The sequence below is a fragment of the Cervus elaphus genome, chromosome 9 (genome assembly GCF_910594005.1).
Source record: "Cervus elaphus chromosome 9, mCerEla1.1, whole genome shotgun sequence".
Lineage (NCBI taxonomy): Eukaryota > Metazoa > Chordata > Mammalia > Artiodactyla > Cervidae > Cervus > Cervus elaphus.
Genome location: NC_057823.1, coordinates 17,367,934 through 17,388,479, shown reverse-complemented (window position 1 = coordinate 17,388,479; position 20,546 = coordinate 17,367,934). Strand labels below are relative to the sequence as shown.

The 20,546-nt window shown below is 50.1% G+C and overlaps 1 protein-coding gene and 1 non-coding gene across 2 annotated transcripts; both read right to left on the bottom strand.

Annotated features, from left to right (window-relative positions):
* On the bottom strand, positions 1-9,011 carry MRPL4 (mitochondrial ribosomal protein L4). Its single transcript, XM_043911456.1, has 9 exons — positions 8,680-9,011; positions 8,527-8,593; positions 8,299-8,449; positions 5,231-5,282; positions 3,261-3,378; positions 2,241-2,347; positions 1,988-2,097; positions 1,830-1,906; positions 1-776 (listed from the first exon to the last, which is right to left on the bottom strand). Exons 1-9 carry the CDS (start codon positions 8,734-8,736, stop codon positions 631-633), a joined length of 885 nt encoding a protein of 294 aa, XP_043767391.1. The 5' UTR covers positions 8,737-9,011; the 3' UTR covers positions 1-630.
* Positions 9,012-15,857: 6,846 nt separating this feature from the next.
* On the bottom strand, positions 15,858-15,961 carry LOC122701127. The gene has a single exon (XR_006342975.1). It is a non-coding gene; the product is annotated as a U6 spliceosomal RNA (small nuclear RNA).
* Between the last annotated feature and the right edge of the window lie 4,585 nt (positions 15,962-20,546).

The following is a 20,546-nucleotide window of genomic DNA, read 5'->3' as shown; positions in this document are numbered from 1 at the left end:
TGGTGTTTTTAAAAAATGTTTATTTGCACATTTACTGACCACGTTGATCCTGACTCTGTGTTTAGGGAAAATCCCTGTGATGGAACCCCCAGTTTCCACATTGTACCCATTTGGAGACTCAGGCCCACAGCTGGATGGACAGATGGGACCACAAGCCCCATCAAGGATACGAGCACTTGGTCAGAGTGCCTGGGATTGGGAGGCAGCACCAGTGGGTTCTCAGAGGTGGCTGCTTCTCTGCTGTGCGCTCCCCGAGGCTGACTCACCCTGCAAAGTTGATCCTGGGTCATTTCTACAAATGGGGTCTTGAGGCAGCCAGGTACCCAGGGATGCCCAGCACCAGAGAAGGCACCGAATGGAATTATTCACAAAACGGCAATCAGCTGCTGTGCTTCCCGTCTTTGATTACAAAATAAAATTTATCTTACATGAGAGACGTGGGTCTCTGGCGAGCTGCCCTCTTCCCAGTATTGACGCCTGCTTGGCTGCTCTCTGTGTGTGGCCTCAGCCTCCCACCGGGACCAGGGGGCCTGGGATGGGGAGGCATCTTCCAAGCCTGCCCAGGGCTTGGGCTGGCTCAGAGCAGGAAGGAGGGCGGTCTGTGTGTCCTGGGGGGCGTGGCGTTGGGACTCAGGGGAAGTCTCGGTAGGGCAGGCGGAAGGGGTAGAGGGGCGTGTAACGTGAGTCATGCCAGAGTAGCTTCTCTTCCAGGAAGGCGACCGTGGGCAGGGTCAGGACCAGGGTCTGGTGTTTGAGCATGCTGTGCACGTTCAGGCCTGGGGGGGTGAGGGGAGAGGGGGGCACACTTAGGACCAGCCCCCCCTTCCCCAGCAGAGACACCGCAGTCTAGTGTAGGGTCCTGAGCCTGGCAGCCTGGGTTCAAACCCTGGCTCAGCTGCTCACCCCTGGCGAGACCCTAGGCAAGGGGTGGTCCTCAGCTCGTCAACCTCAACCAAAACATCCAAAGTACCCCGACTCTGCCCTGTGCCAGGCAAGGGATCCCACCTCACGTCCCATTGGGGAGATAGATGATAGACAGAGCAGATGAATAAACACGATGTACTGAGGAGGGTCCGTGTGGCTGCAGGGCGTGATGCAGGAGGGAGGGGAGGGGAGAGGTGGGGAGAGGAGGGCAGGTGGTGCAGGATCTGTGGGCCTCCAGATAAGTCAGGCTTTTACCCTGAGGTAGTGGGAGCCCTGGAGGGTGGTGGGCAGAGAAGAGACAGGATCTTAGTCAGGTGTTCGGGCGCCCTCTGGTGGCTGTAAGCGGGACTGGGAGGGGGATGCGAGAGATGATGGCAGTTAGCAGGTGCCTGGGACCAGGGCAGAGGCGACAGAGTGGGAGACGCTGGGGGCTGGTCCAGGGTGGTGAGAAGCTGTTGGATCCTGGACACGTTCACAGACAGAGCTGACAGGGTGGGCTAACAGACTGGAGTGGAGGAAGGAGGTCTTATGCGCCGCGATGACTACGAGACCCCCATGTGCCGCTGTCTAGGAGGCAGCTGGGCCCACAATCAGGAGGCCAAGAGAGGGCTCTGGGGACTAGTCAACCCCTCGATGGGTGGGGGGACCTGCTCAGGGCAGCTCTGATCCTGTGTGTCCGAGTGAGGAGCCGGTGGGAGCAGCCAGGGGGCCCTCAGACTCACTCCACCCCGGCACTGAAACCCAAGCTTGGACTGACGTGACCTCAGAGCATTTCTTTAAGAAAGACATCATTCTCCCAGGGCTGGGCCAGCTGGGGGGGTTGAGGGGGGCTGTCACTGCCCAGGGCCACTCGGTGATTGAGTTATAGATACAGGATGTGAACTGGCCCAAGGCCCTTCGCTCACCGACAGCTGGGACCAGGTTGAAGGTCTTGAGCCCGGATGTGGCTGCTACGACGTTCTGGGGCATATCCTCGTGTTCTCTGAAATAGAGGCCAGGAGGTGAGCCCTGCCAAGGACGGAGCCCACCACCCCCCTGTCCCCGCCTGGCGCGGCCCCCTCACAAGTCTACAAAAAGGACAGAGTCGCCCCAGCGGCGGTAGCGGGCCAGCTCCATCAGGTACTGGGGGTCTGCGGTGGGCAACTCCAGGGAATCCACGATGTGCAGGTCGTCCTGGTGGGAGGAAAGGATGGGCTGAGTCTCCTACTGCACCCACTGGGAGCCACTTAGGCCCCCCTGCAGCTACTCAGGCTCCCCACACCCCCACAGGCCAGATCCCAGGACACAGTGGCTCCCGGCAGGATAGGTGCTGTTACCTGGGCCAGTTTGACGGTCAGCGCCACCTTGAGCCCTTGCACCCGCACTTTCATGGGCAGCATGTAGTAGTAGCTCGTGGGGCCCCGGGGGCCATGGGCGACACCTCCTGCAGGGGCAGAGGGATGTGTGACTGGGTGAAGGCCCTAGCTGGGCTCAGAGGTCAGAAATCTGCCCCAGTGGTGGGCCCAGAGGTGGGAGGAGGGAGGCTGCTGGCAGCCAGGCTGAAGTGCCGCAAAGAGGGTGAGGGTGTCGGGGAGGGATGGGGAGGGGAGGATGATCAGGCGCCACCTGGGACAGGTAACTTCGCCTCAGAGGGGCCTGCTGTCCTCAGCCATCAATCCCTGAGTGAGGACAGTTCTACTCAAGTGCTCCCCCTGCTGGGCCCTGGGATGTAGCAGGGGACCTGATAGGATCCCTGCCTCGTTCATATTCAGACAGAGGCTTGATCGCAGAGGGAAATCAGGGCTGTGTGGGGCAGCACAAGGGGATTCAGGGGGTGGGGGGGGACCCCCAGAGGATCATGGAGGGCTTCCTGGAGGAGGCATGGCCTAAACACAAGGGAAAGTGAAAGCTGCTCAGTCATGTCCTACTCTGCGACTCCACAGTCCATGGAATTCTCCAGGCCAGGATACTGGAGTGAGTAGTCGTTCCCTTCTCCAGGGGATCTTCCCAACCCAGGCAAGGTTGACAGAAATTGGCCAGGCCAATGGAAGATGACTGAGTCAGCTCTATTTGGTCAGGAAGGCGTGGAAGGGACAGGGGGTAGAGGGGGTCTGCAGCCACCAGGGCCTGGAAGGCCAAGATGAGGGGCTCAGACTTAACACAGGAGCTAGGAGGCTTGGGAAGATCCCTCTGGGTGCTGTGTGAAGTGTGAGCCAGGAGAGGTGAGCTGGGAGGTGGGGTAGAAAGGGGCTGTGGCTACAGCCTGATAAGAGATTGAGGCCAGAGCTGCGGGGACTTGTGGGGAAGTGCAAGTCTTGCCAACCTCTGACCGCATACGTGTGGGCAGACCTGCTCACCTCCTCGCCAGATTGGGGAGCGGATGCTGCCGTGTCTGGCACGCCCACTGCCTTTTTGCTGCCAGGGCTTCCGGCCACCTCCCCGCACCTCGGCCCTGGTCTTGGTCTTGGCGTAGCTCTGTGGGCACAGAGTGAGGAGAGTCAGGCTCACAAGGCAGAGTCCATCACAGCCGAAAGGCACCAGGCCCACGGACAGGGCTGTGAGCTGGGAGGACCGGCCTGCTGCTGGGGGGCTCGAGAGGAGGCAGAGACTGGGGCTCCATCAGGACAAGCAGAGTGCTTTGGGAGGGAGGGAGGGATAAAGAAGTCAAGAGCGCCCTCCTCCACTCCAGAACGTCGGCCCCAGAAGGGCAGGGGCACTGCTGCCTGGCACACAGTAGGTGCTTCGTATTTTTTGAACGATTTCCATGTGGTTGTAATAAAAGGAAGGTAAGGGCTTCCCTGGTGGGCCAGTGGATAAGAATCCGTCTTGCAATGCAAGGGACACTGGTTCAATTCATTGTCCCGGAAGATCCCACATGCCTTGGGACAACTAAGCTTGTGCGCCCCAACAATTGAAGCCCACCCCCCGCTAGAGTCCATGCTCAGAAAGAAGTGAAGCCACTGCAATGAGAAGCTGGTACACCACAACAAAGATTAGCCCCTATTCACCGAAACTAGTGAAAGCCGGCGTGCAACAATGAAGACCCAGCACAGCCAAAAATAAAATAAACAAATAAATATATGTTGTTTTTTTTTTAACAAAGAAAGAAGAAAACAAACTAATTTAAAAAAAAAAGGAAGGTAGGGGAATTTCCTGGCAGTCCAGTGATCAGGACTCTGCAGGGGGCCTGGGTTCAATCCCTGGTTTGGAAACTAAGATCCCACAAGCCATGTGGCCAAAAACATAAGAATAAAATAAAATTTAAAAAATGAAAGGAAGGTGGGATATGGGGAAAGATGTGGGGGTTAGAATCAGGGAGAGGTGTGGGATGGGGGATCCTGTGAGGCTTCCAATGACAGGCTGATGACTTCATTCCCAGGGCCATGGGGAGCCAGGCAGGGCTAACAAGACTCGAGGTGGGCACGTGAAAGGCAGGGACCCTGACTGAGAACAGCATCTTCCATGCTCTTGGCACAAAATCCCAACGCCCCACGTTGCCCTGGCTGACCTCCAGGGCCACCCTGGCTCCCTCTGATCCCACAGGCCTTTGCCCGTGCGGCTCCCTCTCCCTCCACGCCAGCCCCACTGCCCCCTCTACCGACCAAGCTCCTACCTATCACACAGCTGAGGTTAAATGCCCCTTTCTTCTGAGACAACTTCCCTAATGATGCATTTACAGGCAAGACTGTTTGACTCCCATTCTCCTATTCTGACTAGACTGGGAGCTTCATGAGGGCAGGGACCTTGCCTGTTGTGTCCCCTAGCACAATGGCCAGTACACAGTGGGTGTTCAGAAAATGCCTAGCGGGAATTCCCTGGTGGTCCAGTGGCTAAGAATCCTTAGGAGCCTGGGTGGGGGGGCTACAGTCCATGGGGTCGCAAAGAGTTGGACACAACTGAGCACGCAGGCACAGACTAGGGCTTTGACAATAGAACTGTACTGTCTCACATTTCTGGAAGCCAGAGATCCAAGATCAAGATGATAGCAGGGTTAGAGGACTCCCCTGGAGGTCCAGTGGCCAAGCCTCTGTGCTTCCCGTGCAGGGGGCCTGGGTTCCATCCCTGGGCAGGGAACTGGATCCCACACGCCACAGGAAAGACCCACAGCAGCCCAACAAATAAATAAAGGTATGAGTATAATCAGTAATACATAAAAATAAATCTTAAAAAAAATTCTCAGTGCTCACATTTAAGAAAAAAGAAAATGGCCCACTGGGGAATGGTTCAGGAGAGAGAAAATGGGGCCTGAGCCAGCCATCCAGAGAAGACACAGCAGGGCCTTCCTCTGCCTCCGCCTCACCCCGCCCGCCCTGCCCGGGGCACTCACAATTCTCTTGAAGTTCTTCTGCCAGATGGCGACCTGGTGCAGAATATCCAACCTGCGAAGGAAGGAGATATAAGAGGGCTGTGTGCACTTAAAACCCTTCCCGCTCCATGAGACGGAAACCCGGGCTCCCCCCCTCCACTTCCAGGGCCCTGTGTGGTCCGCTCCAGTCCCTCTCTGGGCCCATCTTGCACCTCCTCCTGCCCCGCTCCATGTCTGTTCTGTCACTTCTTTACAGACTAGCTTGCCTCTCTAACCCTACGCTGTCCCGTACAGTGGAAGGCCATATGTGCAACTAATGAAGCCCTAAAAAAGGTGGCCAGGGCCACACGACAGTATGTCATATTTTTAAAAAAATATTTATTTTGGGTTTCCCTGATGGTTCAGTGGTAAAGAATCTGCTGGCCAACGTATGTTCGATCCCTAAGACGGGAAGATCCCACATGCCTAGGAGCAACTAAGCTCGTGGGCCACAACTACTGAGCCTGTGCTCTAGGGCCCAGGGCCCACAAGTACGGAAGCCTGGGTGCCCTAGAGCCCGTGCTCTGCAACAAGAGAAGCCACTGCAATGAGAAGCCCCCGCTCGCCACAACTAGAGAAAAGTCCATGTGGCATTGAAGACCCAGAGCAGCCAAAAATATACAAATCAAATTTCAAAAATGTATTTAATTGGCTGTATCAGGTCTTAGTTGTGGCAGGTGGGATCTTTAGTTTTGGCATGTGAACTCTGAGTTGTGGCATAAAGTTGGATCCCCTGCCCAGGGATCCAACCCGGGCCCCCTGCACTGAGAGTGCAGAGTCTTAGCCACTGGACCACCAGGGAAGTCCCAACATTTTAGACTTATCAGGCCAAATGAAATATATTACTGAAATCAATATTACTTGTCTCTTGCCATTTGAAAGAAAATGTGGCTACTGGAAGAACTGAAATTACACCTGGGGCTTGCATTGGACAGGGGTGCCAGGCTGGTGTGCCAAAGGTTGGCAAACTATGATTTGATTCAGTTCAGTTGCTCAGTCTCTTTGCAACCCCATGGACTGCAGCACGCCAGGCCTCCCTGTCCATCACCAACTCTCAGAGCCTACTCAAACTCTTGTCCATTGCATCGGTGATGCCATCCAACCATCTCATCCTCTGTCATCTACTTCTCCTGCCTTCAATCTTCCCAGCATCAGGGTCTTTTCAAATGAGTCAGTTCTTCATATCAGGTGGCCAAAGTATTGGAGTTTCAGCATCAGTCCTTTCAATGAATATTCAGGACTGATTTCCTTTAGGATAGACTGGTTGGATCTCCTTGCAGTCCAAGGGACTCTCAAGAGTCTTCCCCAACACCACAATTCCAAAGCAGCAATTCTTCGGCGCTCAGCTTTCTTTATAGTCCAACTCTCACATCCATACATGACTACTGGAAAAACCATAGCTCTGACTAGATGGACCTTTGCTGGTAAAGTAATGTCTGTACTTTTAACATGCTGTCTAGGTTGGTCATAGCTTTTCTTCTAAGAAGCAAGCATCTTTTCATTTCATGGCTGCAGTCACCATCTGCAGTGATTCTGGAGCCCCAAAAAATAAAGTCTCTCACTGTTTCCCCATCTATTTACCATGAAGTGATGGGACTGGATGCCATGATCTTAGTTTTCTGAATGTTGAGTTTTAAGCCAACTTTTTCACTCTCCTCTTTCACTTTCATCAGGAGGCTCTTTAGGTATTCTTTGCTTTCTGCCATAAGTGTGGTGTCATCAGCATATCTGAGGTTATTGATATTTCTCCCGGCAATCTTGATTCCAGCTTGTCCTTCATCCAGCCCGGCATTTTGAATGACGTATTTTTATGATTAGAAAGGCCAAGTCTGGCCTGCTGCCTGTTTTTGTAAATATGCTTGACTAGAACACAGCCATGCTCATCCACTTACTCATTGTGTACGGCTGCTTTTGTACTGCATCAGCAAAGATGAGTAGTTACCATGGAGATATTACAGCCTTCAAAGCCTATAATATTTACTCCCTGGCTCTTTACAGAAGTTTGCTGTCCCAGCTCTAGACTGGGAGCAGCATCAGCAACCTCAGTGCTCATTCACTGCTATATCCCTGACACCCAGAATGGAATTGGGCACCTGGTAAGCACTTCCTAAGTATTTACAGAATAAATAAAATGCTTTGTCTTTTTTTTTACCTCGCAGCATATGGGATCTTATTTCCCCAACCAGTGATGGAAACCATGGCCCCTGCAGTGGGAGCTCAGAGTCTTAACCACCAGGGAAGTCCCAAAATACATTGTTTTTAAATTTTTTTTCTTTGGTCACCCCTTAGCAGATTGGGATTCTGTAAAACAGGGGACAAACCATACAAACAACATTATAGTAATAAATCAACAGCAGTTATTATCTGCCAGACACAGTAGACATGAGACATCAAACTCCTTTGCAAGCGAAAACTTAGTCCTGGGAATTGGCCCATATACTGTTGAGTATATAGTTTACAAGCTATGTGACCATAGGCAAATTTCTAACTTGACTGCGCTGTTTCTTTAGCTACAAAATAAGAATAAAAAAATAATAAAAAGGTTAGGACTTTGCACTTTCACTATGGAGGGCCTGGCTTACTCCCTGGTCAGTGGACTAAGAGCCCACAAGCCACATGGCCAAAAAAAATGAAAATAAAATAAAAATGCAAACAGGCTGTGCCAGACATACAGTAAGGACTTAACCACTGTTAGTGCTCATTTTTGCAAAAACCAATAACAGCAACAATAATCAACATTTCTATAGACCATATTATGGGCCAGAATTATCTAATTTAATTTCTTGAGGTTTGACAGAATGGAGACATTGAAGCACAGGGAGAAGGTAGGATTCCAATCCAGTCACTCGGGATACAGAGTCCTGTGCCCTTAACCCACAAAGAACGTTACCTCTCAACAACCCTCACCTTCACACAACTCTTAAGCAAGAAAACCATCATTCCCTTTTGACAGCTGGAGAAAATGAGGCTCGAACCCGGGTCATCCTGATTCCTAAACCCCCGATCCTCGTCCCTCGGCCACCCAGTTCACCGTTTCAGCTCCCACTAACCTGGGCGCCGTGGAGAAAACGTCTGGGTGCAGCTCGGTCAGACCCACGCGCTCCTGCTCATAGCCCCGCAGAGATTCAACCCAGGCCTGCACGGGACGCCGGTGCAGGGGTACCGGGAGCTCGCACCTGCGCAGCACGGGTGTCTGGGGACCTGGAACGATTGGGAAGTCAGGAGTAAGGGTCAGAGTTCCCAGTCGCCACCCTTCCTGGGGTGACCAGTAACCTCACCTGCGCTCGCCAAGGGTTCTGGTTTCTCAGCCGGCTGCACTGCCTCTTCTGCCAGCGCGTTCAGGCCCTGTAAACGGTGGGCGGGAATGAGAGAGAAACCCCCGGGCCCTCCAACTTTTATCCTCCGACCCCGCCCTCCGTCCCCGGCCTCACCCGGCAGCCCCTGGGCCGAAGCCAGGCCCGGGCCCCCGCCCGGACTAGCTGCAGCATCTTCGCGAAAGCTCTCCACGCTTAGAGAGGTCAAGGCTTTCTCTGGAGTCTCGAGACGCCTCGAGATGACGTCACTCCCGCGACACCGCCTGCTGGGCTTGTTTTCGGCGTTGGAAAGCGGGGAATGCAAGATCGAGGACCGCGGGGATCGCCTCAGCGTGCCCCTACCTCCGCCCCAAGACTAACCCCCAAACCCCAATTTTCTCTGCAGGCCTAAGAACCCTCGGCAACTCCGCGAGTGCAAGCCCACAGTGAGAAACCCCGCCCCTCCTTCGGTCCCGCCCCCAAAGAGCCTGAGGGAATCCAGCCAATGAAACCTCCCTACTCAAAGGACACGCTCCTCATTCAGCCAATGAGCTGTTAAGTGTGAAAAAAAAAAGTTCTGGGGCGGGCACTAAAGGGAAAAGGGCCAATAGTTGTTACGCTTTTATGTCGGCCACGCCCTCTAGATCCCGCCCCATTGGGGCCCCGAAGACTCTAAACTGAGGTTTCTGCAGGAACGTGGATTTTTGTTAGTTTAAACGCAGGGCTTTATCTCCCGCAGAAAGCCCTCAGGATAGGACCTGGCGGATAGATCCCCAGGGTATGTCCCCGTTCAATGCCTCAGGTTAGGGATGTGTCTCCCTCATCTCCTTGGCCAAGATGTCGCGTCTCATACAGCCCGAGTTCTCGGAGAGCACAGTGGGAACTCCGCAGATCCTAGCTTGCTTTCTCGTCCCCCCTCACAATAGAAATCCAAATGCTCATTTTAAAAAGTAATTTTAGGGACTTCCCTGCTGGCCCAGTGGTTAAGACTCTGAGCTCCCAATGCAGGGGGCCAGGTCAGGGAACTAGATCCCACATGCTGCAACTAAGACCTGGTGCAACTAAATAAAAAATAAATAAATAAATAAGATAACAATAATTTTATTCATTTATTTGTTTATTTAGGCTTGTTCTTCCGTGGTGCACTAGCTTTTCTCTAGTTTTGGGCCATGGGTTTCTAAATGCAGTGGCTTTTTTGCCGAGCACGGAGCTCTAGGCAACTGGGCTTCAGTAGTTGGGTACGTGGACTCAGTATTTGCGGCCTCTGGGGTCTAGAGCACAGGCTCAATAGTTTTGGCTCACAGGCTTAGTTGCTCCGGGGCATGTGGGATCCTTCGCGACCAGGTATTGAACTCTGTTTCCTGCATTGCCAGGCCGATTCTTTACCACTACCGAGCCACCAGAGAAGCCCCAAATGTTCCTTTTCTAGGTTCTTTGCCACGTTCCCCGTCGGGCCTCCAGGCGGCGCCACGAACACATAGCAGCCTTTCTTGCCGGGCTAGACCTGAGCATTTGGCTGCCAGCGCGATTTGAACCGAGTTCAGTGGCTGAGAACGTGTTCTCCGAGACAAATTCAGTGTACTCATCTGGAAGATGGGGAGGTTGTAAGATGCGATGAAATGATTGAGGCAAAGCATGTCATGTGTGAACCATGCAGAGCATTATTATATTATTGTTATTAACTGAAGGTGAGTTTTGTCATCAAATCAACACAAGAACCAAGGCAGGGAAAGGGGTGGGCGCTGGCGCACCGGAATGCTGTGCTAAAGATGTAAGACATTGTTTCTTTTCCTTTTTAAATTTTCATCTGATATATGACATATGGATATTTTCGTGAAGTATTAATGAAATTTACAATGTTATATTTCATTGTGTACTCTACTCTTGTAAGAACTGTGAATGTGTTTTAAACTTCACACACTTTGCAGTTTCAAAAGGTCTTTTAAATCCTCTATTTTGTACAGTCTTGTTTATTCACTTTATGTTTGCATAATTCACACACCTAGTAAAGAAAATTTTAAAAACTGCAAAAAGAAAACTAGAGTGAATGAAAACTTCTGTTCCCTGCCGGGCCCCGCCCCACACCCCTTTCCCTTCCCAGAATCCTCCGCCACAACCAGCTGTGTCTCTTCTCCGAGAACCAGTTTATTATTTCACAGGCAGCTTTTCCAAGTCTGTCCTGGGCAAGAGAATTTAGATTTTATGTGGTGAAGGATGGAACGGCACTTAGTTGCTTAATGATTTAGTGGGCACCTACTGTGTACCGCTGGGGTAAATCCAACAGACACCCTTGAAATACTCACAGCTCAGTGCAGAAGGTTGAGAGATCGGAATGGGGGAGGGAGGTCTATAGAGTCTCTGAGAGTCCAGGGGAGGAACACCTAACCCGTGGGGGCAGGAGTCTCACAGGCAAGTTCTCTGAAGCTGTAACCTGAGAGCTAAGGCTTAAAGTTCCATCAGGAGTTTGTCCAAAGGAGAAAATGTGATCCAGGCTGAGGAAATAGCAGTTGCAAAGGGCAGAAGTCGGGGGGTGGGGTGGGGGGTGTGAGGGGTGAGGGTTGGTGGGGGGGTGGCTGGACCTTCCTAATGGCCACAGCCTTTGTTTATTGACTCATTCATTTCTGTTGACCCCACCTCAGGGCCTTTGCATTGTTGTTCCTTCAGCCTGGATCATACTTTTCTTTCTTTTTAAAGGGTTTTTTTTTTTTTTTTTTAATGTGGACCGACTCAATGGTTATGAATTTGAGCAAACTCCAGCAGATAGTGAAGGGCAGGGGAGCCTGGCATGCTTCAGTCCATGGGGTCACAGTTAGACACGGATTAGCAACTGTGAACAATAGCAGGTTTTATTTTTTGTTTTTTATTAGTCGCTCAGTGATGTCGGACTCTTTGTGACCCCTTGGACTGTAGCCCACCAGGCTCCTCTGTCCATGGGATTCTCCAGGCAAGAATAATGGAATGGGTTGCCATGCCCTCCTCCAGGGGATCTTCCCAACCCAGGGTCTCCTGCATTGCAGGCAGATTCTTAACTGTCTGAGCCACCAGGGAAGCCCTTATCCTGCCCTATTTTTTTTCCATCAGTATTTATCTTCTAATATCTTGTATGATTTCCTGGATTTTTTTAAATGTCTTTTGTCTGTCTTACCCATTAGAGGAGACATTTTGTCTCCTTGGCAGAAATTTTGCTCTGTCTGGCCCCTGCAGCCAGTATAGTGCCTATAACACAGTAGGGATTCAATACATGTTTCTTTTTAAAAATTTTTTATTTTATATTCAAGTAGAGCTGATTAACGATGTTGTGATAAGTTTCAGGTGGACAGCAAAGGGACTCAGCTACACATATACAAGTATCCATTCTCCCCCTAGCTCCCCTTCCACCCAAGCTGCTGCATAACATTGAACAGAGTTCCCTGTGCTATACAGTAGATCCTTGTTGATTATCCATTTTAGTTTTTACTTATTTATTTTAGTTTTGCCTGGGCTGGGTCTTCGTTGCTGAACACAGGCTTTCTCTAGCTGTGAGACTGGGGACTGCCCTCTGTTTGTGGTGTGTGGGCCTCTCATAGCGGCGGAGCATGGGCTCTTCAGCATTCGGGCTTCAGCAATTGCAGCGTGTGGGCTCTAGAGCGCGGCCTCAGTAGTTGCGGTACACAGGCTTAGATGCTCCATGACGTGTGGAATCTACCCGAACCAGAGATCGAACCCACGTCGCCTGCATTGGAAGGTGGATTCTTATCCACTGTGCCACCAGGAAGTCTGGTTTTCCATTTTAAATATAACAGTGTGTACCATGTCCATCCAAGACTCCCTAACTATCCTTCCCCCTCTTGAGTGAATCCCTTCATTCATCATCCTGATGCAGTCCTCAGTCACTCAGTCGTGCCCGACTCTTTGTGACCCCATGGACTATAGCCCACCAGGCTCCTCTGTCCATGGGGATTCTCCAGGCAAGAGTACTGGAGTGGCTTGCTGTGCCCTCCTCCGGGGGATCTTCCCAACCCAGGGGTCGAACCCAGGTCTCCCACATTGCAGGCAGTCTTTACTGTCTGAGTCACCAAGGAAGCCCTGAGGCAGATGTATTACCAAAAGCAGAATCCTCTCTGTCTCTTGGGTCTCAGGATCTGTATCCCCCCTGAAGTCATGGGCAAATAAGGTACCCAATGAATGATTATCTACCCAATGATCCTGAAATCATATAGACACAAGTTGGAATCCAGGGGCCGCTGCTAACTGGTCGGTGTCCCTGGGCATGTGGTTAGCACTTTCAGAGTTCAGTCTCCTTATCAGTAGGTGGGACACCCACAGCCTCTCCCCTGACTAGCTGTGTGGTTGATGAGTTCTCTTTCTTTCCATCCTCAGCCCCCACAGTGTCTCCCCGCTCTGCACCACGGAGAGAGCCTGTAAATACCTGACTCAGATCACGTCCCTCCTCTGTTCAGAACCCTCTATGCCTCCTTTTTCATGCAGGGCAAAAGCCAAAGTCCCCACTGGAGCCCACAAGGCCCTGCGAGACCTGTCCCTACTTCTTCCCACTGTCCTCCTCTTCCCTCTGTGATTTCCAGCGCGCTGGTTGTTCTAGGCTCCCTCCGTAGTGGGGGGCAGGGGGAACATTGTGGGGGCTGAGGATGGAAAGAAGGAACTCATCAATCATACAGCGTCATCAGGGGAATCTTCCCAATCCAGGACTCAAACCTGCATCTCCTGCCTTGCAGGCTGGTTCTCTACCCACTGCTCCATCGGGAAAGCCCTCACCTCCTTCCGGTCTTTACTCAAATGTCCCCTTCTCAGGTGACACTAGGTCTAAAAATCACGGTTCTGTTCCTACCCCACATATCTAATCTACCTTCCTCGTGTCATTATTTCCTGAACTTTCACCACATCCTAACAGATGACATCATGTTCTTATTTGTCCTGCCTCTTGCCTGTCTCCTCCATGAGAACATCAGCTCCTAGACAACAGAGATCTTTGTTTCTTTCACTGTTGGATCCCTTTGCTAAGAAGGAGAAGGGTGCCAGGCACCCAGAAGGTTTCAATATATAGTAATTGAACAAATAGAATGTAGAGGAAGCAGTTTGCACATGGCTCCCCCACTGGCATATTGATTGCAAGCCTTAATGAAAGGGGATAGTGACCTTCAGACCTGCACACCGAGAGGCTCAAAGTTTGACCATTTTGGTCCAAGCCTGAGTAGAGGTTGAAGGTCGAGGTGTCCAGCCCTCCCCTGTGGCTCAAAGGCTCAACTGTAGGTGACCTCTGTCCCCAGTGGGCCGGCATCAATCCTTGCAGACCGGAGAGGGTCTCTGCTGGCACCAGGCAGGATAGCAATTCCGTTGTTGTTGTTCAGTCACTCAGTTTTGTCCAACTCCTTGCGACCTCATGGACTTCAGCATACCAGTCTCCTCTGTCCTCCACTATCTCAGAGTCTGCTCAAATTCATGTCCATTGAGTCAGTGATGCCATCTCACCATCTCATCCTCTGCCGCCCTCTTCTCCATTTGCCTTCAATCTTTCCCAGCATCAGAGCAATTTAGGGAGCATATATTGGAAACTGGAAGGCCCCCCAAGGTCTGGTCATTTCTAGCCTCCCATTGCTGTGCCAGGGATTTCACAAAGGCAAGAGGTCAAGGCTTGGATATTGGGGAGCAGCCTTAAGACGGAAGATGCAGGCCATGGGTGCAGGCTGGACTGGGGACTCTGACCTCTCAGGGGGAGTGTTTAAAGTATACCCCCATCAGCTGCCAACACAGCTGCTGTTTGTGGGTAACGGCCAAGCAGGTGAGGAGGAGGAGTCTCCATGGAGGCTTTCTCCACTCCCCTCAACCCCTAGGGAAGGGCATGATTTGCATAGATGTTTCCATTTTCTTCAGTCCAAGTGGGCGTTTGGAGCAGAAAAAAAGGCTCAAAACCAGCCTCCCAGGTTTTGGCAGAGAGTCAGGCCCCCGCAGGGCACATGGGCTCTCTCGGCCTCAGTTTTCCTTCTGTAGAATGGAAAGTTGCCCTTTCCTCATTTGGTTTGTGTCAGCCTTGAGCCTGTGTACCCTCAGATCACCCACTCCCTGTTCTTTCCCTGCCCCATGGTTAAGGTCTGACCTCTGCATAGGATGGCCCCCTTTTTGCCCAGTGCTTTTTGCCCAGATTTAGTCAATGGCAGGCACTATGGGTAGATTGGAGGGTGGGAGGATGGGACAAGTCAGAGTCATTCTCTCCATTTGCTTCCCACATCATCTCCCACTGGACATAGCCTCCCTCTTGGTCAATTTCTCATCAACATAACCAATCCTGGTATTAAATCCCATCTGTTTGAGATACTTCTATTTTCCTAAATTGACTCTGACTTATTTGAAAAGACCCTGATGCTGGGAAAGATTGAGGGTAGGAGGAGAAGGGGATGACAGAGGATGAGATGGTTGGATGGCATCACCGACTCAATGGACATGAGTTTGGGTAGGCTCCGAGAGTTGGTGATGGACAGGGAGGTCTGGCGTGCTGCAGTTCATGGGGTCACAAAGAGTTGGACACGACTGAGCGACTGAACTGAATTAATGCAAGGCAGTTGTGAAGGATTTTTAAGATACAATTAAAAAAAAAAAAGATGGAGAAGGAAATGGCAACCCACTCCAGTATTCTTGCTGGGAAATCCCATGAACAGAGAATCTGTCAGGCTACAGTCCATGAGGTTAAGAAAGTTGGACACAACTTAGTGACTAAATAAACTACATTTAGTACAAAATACTCAAATGGAAAAATCAGCAGGTTTATATCTTTATAAACCCAGTGCAATAAGCCAGAGATTCAAAAAATTCTTTTAAGTAATGTACTAATGGTTAATTAAGATTCATATCTCAGGTATTTTTCCTGGTTACATTTATAATTATATTTGGAAGGGGTTTTTTTAAGTACATTAAAATGTGAACTGCATTTAAAAAAAAAGAAATTCTTTTTTTATAGTTCTGCAAATTTCCACAAACATATGTAGTCATATTACCACCACCACAATCAAACTATAAAAAGGTTCCATCACCAAAAAATTCCCCCATGCTTTTTTGTTGTCAACCCCTCCCTCCACCCTCAGCCCCTATATATCCCTGGTTGTTCATTGTCCATATAGTTTGGCCTTTTCTGAAATAACATAGAAATGGAATCATACAATATGCAGCTTTTCGTGTCTGCCTTCTTTCTCTCACCACAATGCATTTGAGATTCACCCATGTTGTTCTATACCCCTATTTTCTTTTTTTTTTTTTTCCCCTGCTTTCTTTTAATTACTTGGCTGCATCAGGTCTTAGTTGCGGGATTTGAGTTTTTTGTTTTTTTTTTTTTAATGGAACGCTTCATGAATTTGCCTGTCACCCTTGCGCAGGGGCCATGCTAATCTCAGTATCATTCCAATTTTAGTATATGTGCTGCCAAAGTGAGCACCACATGTGAGGTCTTTAGTTGCAGCAGGCAAACTGTTAGCTGCTGCATGTGGGATCTAGTTCCCTGATCAGGGATCGAATCCAGGTCTCCCACATTGGGAGCCTGGAGTCTTAGCCACCAGACCTCCAGGGAAGTCCCACCACTAGTTCCTTTGAGAACTTGAAGTTTCAAATATTATACTCCCGAGTGGTCTTCCACATGAAGATAAACTGCAGCATGTCTATTCATTCCTTAAAGGAGCTGCTGTGAGCTTCTGATGGGTTGATATTTACACAGGACTTAGGACAGTAAACTGGCACATGATGTATTTGTCAGCTGTTATTACTATGCTGGAGCGGGGCTGAAGTGGGCCCTGGGGGGTCCCCTCTCCCCTCACCGCACGTCTCCCTCATCTAGAAGAGAGAGCCGACCCCTCCCAGGCTCAACGGGCTGAATCTCCATCTGGTGCCGACGTGGCAGGGGTGGCCTCCCCCAGAGGCCTCCCTACCCCATCCCTGAAGCTGAAAGTGGGCCTCGAGCCCATGGGTGGATGAAACGAGGCCACTGCAGCTCCGCTGCTTGCCAAGATCAGCATCTGGAAAGCCTCTCTGCAGCTGGGCCCCTCCCCCCTCATGCTGGGGTGATGACGAGAAAGTTGGGACCTGTCTCAGACACTTCTCCTCCTGCCAAAACCTGAGAGCTGGGGGGTGGGGAGGACAGTGGAGGCCCAGGGTGGATCAAGGGACATTCGAGGCCTCATCCACATAGGGGAGTTCACAAAATTGGGGGTGGAGACTTCCCTGGTGGCCCAATGGCTAAGATTCCAGGCTCCCGATGCAGAGGACCTGGGTTCCATCCCTGTTCGGGGAACTAGACCCCCACATACTGCCACTAAAAAATCCTGCAGGTGACTGCTAAAGACCCCATGTGCTGCAGCTAAGACCTGGTACAGCCCAAATAAATAGATAAATATGTTTTTAAAAATTGGGGTAGGGTGGGATCAGAGGTCAGAGGGATTCCTTCACCTCTGGACTGTGGAGAAGAGCATTCTATACCTCACCAGTAGCTGATGTGGTCCTGAGCGATAACCACAGCCCTTCTGTTCCAAAGCACCAGGGCAGGGATGGGGCAGGGGTCGGGGGGCGGCGTTCACTGCATCAGGAGTGGGACAGGGACTTGGGATAAAAAGAAGAGCAGAGAGGGCTTTGGTTGAAATCCCACCACAACTGTGTGCCTCAATTTCCTCATCTTTAGAATGGGGTGATGTGGAAAATGCAAAACTATCGGGACAGTGTAAAAAACCAATGGTTGTCGGTGATTAAGGATGAGGAGAGGGGAATGAATGGCCAGAGCACAGAGGATTTTTAGGGCAATGAAACTATTCTGTATGATACTATAAGGGTGGATAGGTGCCATTATTTTTTCTTCCATTTTTCCCCCATTTTGTTTAGTCACTAAGTCGTATCTGACTCTTTTGCAACTCCATGGACTGTAGCCCACCGGGCTCCTCTGTTGGTGGAATTTTCCAGGCAAGAATACTGGAGTGGGTTGCCATTTCCTTCTCCAGGGGATCTTTCTGACCCAGAGATCGGACCTGTACCTCCTGCATTGGCAGGTGGATTCTTTACCACTGAGCCACCAGGGACGCCCATGTATCACTACACATTTGACCAAACCCATAGAATGTACAACACTAAGAGTGAACCCTCATGTATACCAGGGACTTGGGGGGTGATAAAGATGTGTCTCTGTAGGTTCATCAGTGATAACAAATGTACTATTCTGGCGGGGGGGTGGGGGGCGGCTGTTGACAGTAGGGGAAGCTATGCATGTGAGAGGCGGTAGATGGGCCATTCTCTGTACTTTCTGCTCAATTTCCCTGTGAACCTAAGACTGTTCTAAAAAACTAAAGTCTAGGGACTTCCCTGGTGGTCCAGTGGTTAAGTGCTTCCAATGCAAGGGGTGCAAGTTGGATCCCTGGTCTGGGAACTAAGATCCCATATGCCACTTGCTGCAGCCAAAATATGAAAGAAAAAGAAAGTCCATATAAAAAATGGAATTATGATGATAACAATAATACCCACCTCCTAGGCGTGGAGGACTCATGCAGCCGCACCCAGCACAGTCTGTCTGTGTCTGTGAGTGTTAGCCATTAGTGTCGGTGGCCCTGTAATTAGTGAAGGCTGTTCCAAGCCTCTTCCTTTTCTTCTTTTTCCCTTGCTTGGGAGCTCAGCAAGAAAAGGGCCCCATTTCCTTCCTCTTCCACTATTCTCTCACTCAGAGATTCCCCCCTCCCTGAGTCCCCGCCACAGGGAGGTTCCAGCTTTTCTCTTGACAACCCCCTCCCTGACGCCCAGACGATCAGGGTGTCTACACAAATGGTTCCCAGTTCTCTAGCCTGTCCCCTCAGCTGACCTGGTGTAGATCTCATATGGCCACAGTAATGGGAGGTGGAAGGGGAGGCGGAAGTTGCTTGCGGGTGTATCTGTGAGTCCCTGGGGACATCACCTTTGTCTAGGCGCCACGGTACCCCTAACAGACGGCCGGATGTATCTGCAGCCTTGATATTACCCACACACCCCCCCTCCTGCAGGTCCCTTGAGAGAATAGCAAACTGCTGAGCCAGCCAAGGCGAGCTGGGGAGGGGGGCACTTCCTCCCCAGTCTCAGGTCCTCACAGAGGGCTAAGATTTCCGCTCTGATAGCTCCCTGGTGAGGAGAGGACCTGGTTTTTCTTTGGGTTTTTTTTTTGTGTGTGTGTGTACTTTGTCCTCTGTGGGTTGAACACCTGGTTTCTAGAATTTGCATGGCTGCACTTCACCTGGGCAGAGGATTCGGTGAGGTTTTGCTGAGGTTCCGAGTGGACCCCACCGTCTAGCCCCAAAGCTGAGTGAACACTGAAATCTGAGTCAGGAAAAGGAGCAAAGTCACTCTCTGGCTTTTTAAAATCTTCTCATCAAAGCCCTGCTACCTCCTGTGTTAGAACCGTTTGGTTTCTTCTGTCTCTTCCATTGGACTTTCAGTTTGGGACAGCAGAGACCAACAAGGTATCGCTAGAGCTAGCTCAGAGCATTCTCTGTTGCATTATATGAATATATATGCCACAGACATGTAACACTAATCTATTGACTCTCAATATTTATTTCCTTATTGATAACTTAAATATGTGTATTCTTAATATAAACATGACATGACATGTTGAATAAGTAGCATGGATATGTTTATTGATGATGTTATTGTTGATTTATGTTATTGATACTATTTGTTATTACTATTATTATCATTATAGAAACAATTTTACAGCTAAAAAGCCTGGTGATTTGTTACTCCAATGTGATTTTTCATGTCTTTGTAAATTTTTTGAATTTGTAATACGAGCTAAAAATTTCAAACACTCCCTCCCCCCATGGTACCCCATGAAAAGTCTGGCCCCCTCTCACCTGTCCCCCTGCCCCCTCTGCGTCCCTCCCTGAGGGTAACCACTGTGACGGTATCTTGTGCCTCCCCCCTCACCCCCCTGAGATGGCCTGGTTGTCCATAGGCAAATGTGTATGTATTTTCACCTGTCCCCCTGTCTCCCTCCCTGGGGGTAACCACTGTGACGGTGTCTTGTGCCTTCCCCACAAGACGGCCTGTTTCTCCACAGGCAAATGTGTATGTATTTATACAGTCCTTGTAAATAAATATATCCAGAAACACAGGCAAGCGAGCAATGCAAACTCATCTACATTGTGCTTTTTTTCATCTTACGTTGAAAACAGTTTCATATCAAGATGACTCCGATTTTCCTTTTTAAAAGGCATAAATGGATCAACTTTAATTTCCTTTTTCAAAGTTTTGCTTTTCAACATAATTTATGGAATATGGTATGCATACAGAAGCGTGCACTAAACTTCTCTTTTTCTCTTTTTAATTGGTTGCATTATGTGGGATCCAAGCATCCATAACTGTTTTTAAAAATTTTGTCTTTTATGAGGCATGACTGACGTGTAAAATGGTAAGTTAAAGTGTACATCTGGGTGATTTGACATATGTATATACTGTGAAAGGATTGCCCCTCATCCAGTTAATGAGCACATCCTTCACCTCATGCTTTTATCTTTTGTGTGTGTGTGTGGGTGTAACAGCAGTTCAGTTCTACTCTCAGCAAATTTCAATTCCTTGATACAGTATTATCAACTGTAGTCACTGTGCTGTATATGAGATTCTTAGCCTTATTTATCTTAACTGAAAGTTTGCACCCTTTTGCTAATCTCTCCCCACTTCCCCCACCCCCCAGCATCTGGCAAACACCTTTCCTACTCTCTGTTTCTATACCTTTGTTGTTGTTGTTTTTTAAAGATTCCACATATAAGTGATAGCATGTGGTATTTAGGGGCTTCCCCTGTGGCTCAGTGGTAAAGAATTTACGTGTAATACAGTAGCTGCAGGAGACCCCAGGTTGGGAAGATCCCCTGGAAGAGAGCATGGCAACCCACTCCAGTATTCTTTCCTGGAGAATCCCCATGGACAGAGGAGCCTGGCAGGCTACAGTCCATGGAGTTGCAAAGAGTTGAACACAACTGAAGTGACTTAGCACACATGTGGTATTTGTCTTTGTCTGGCTC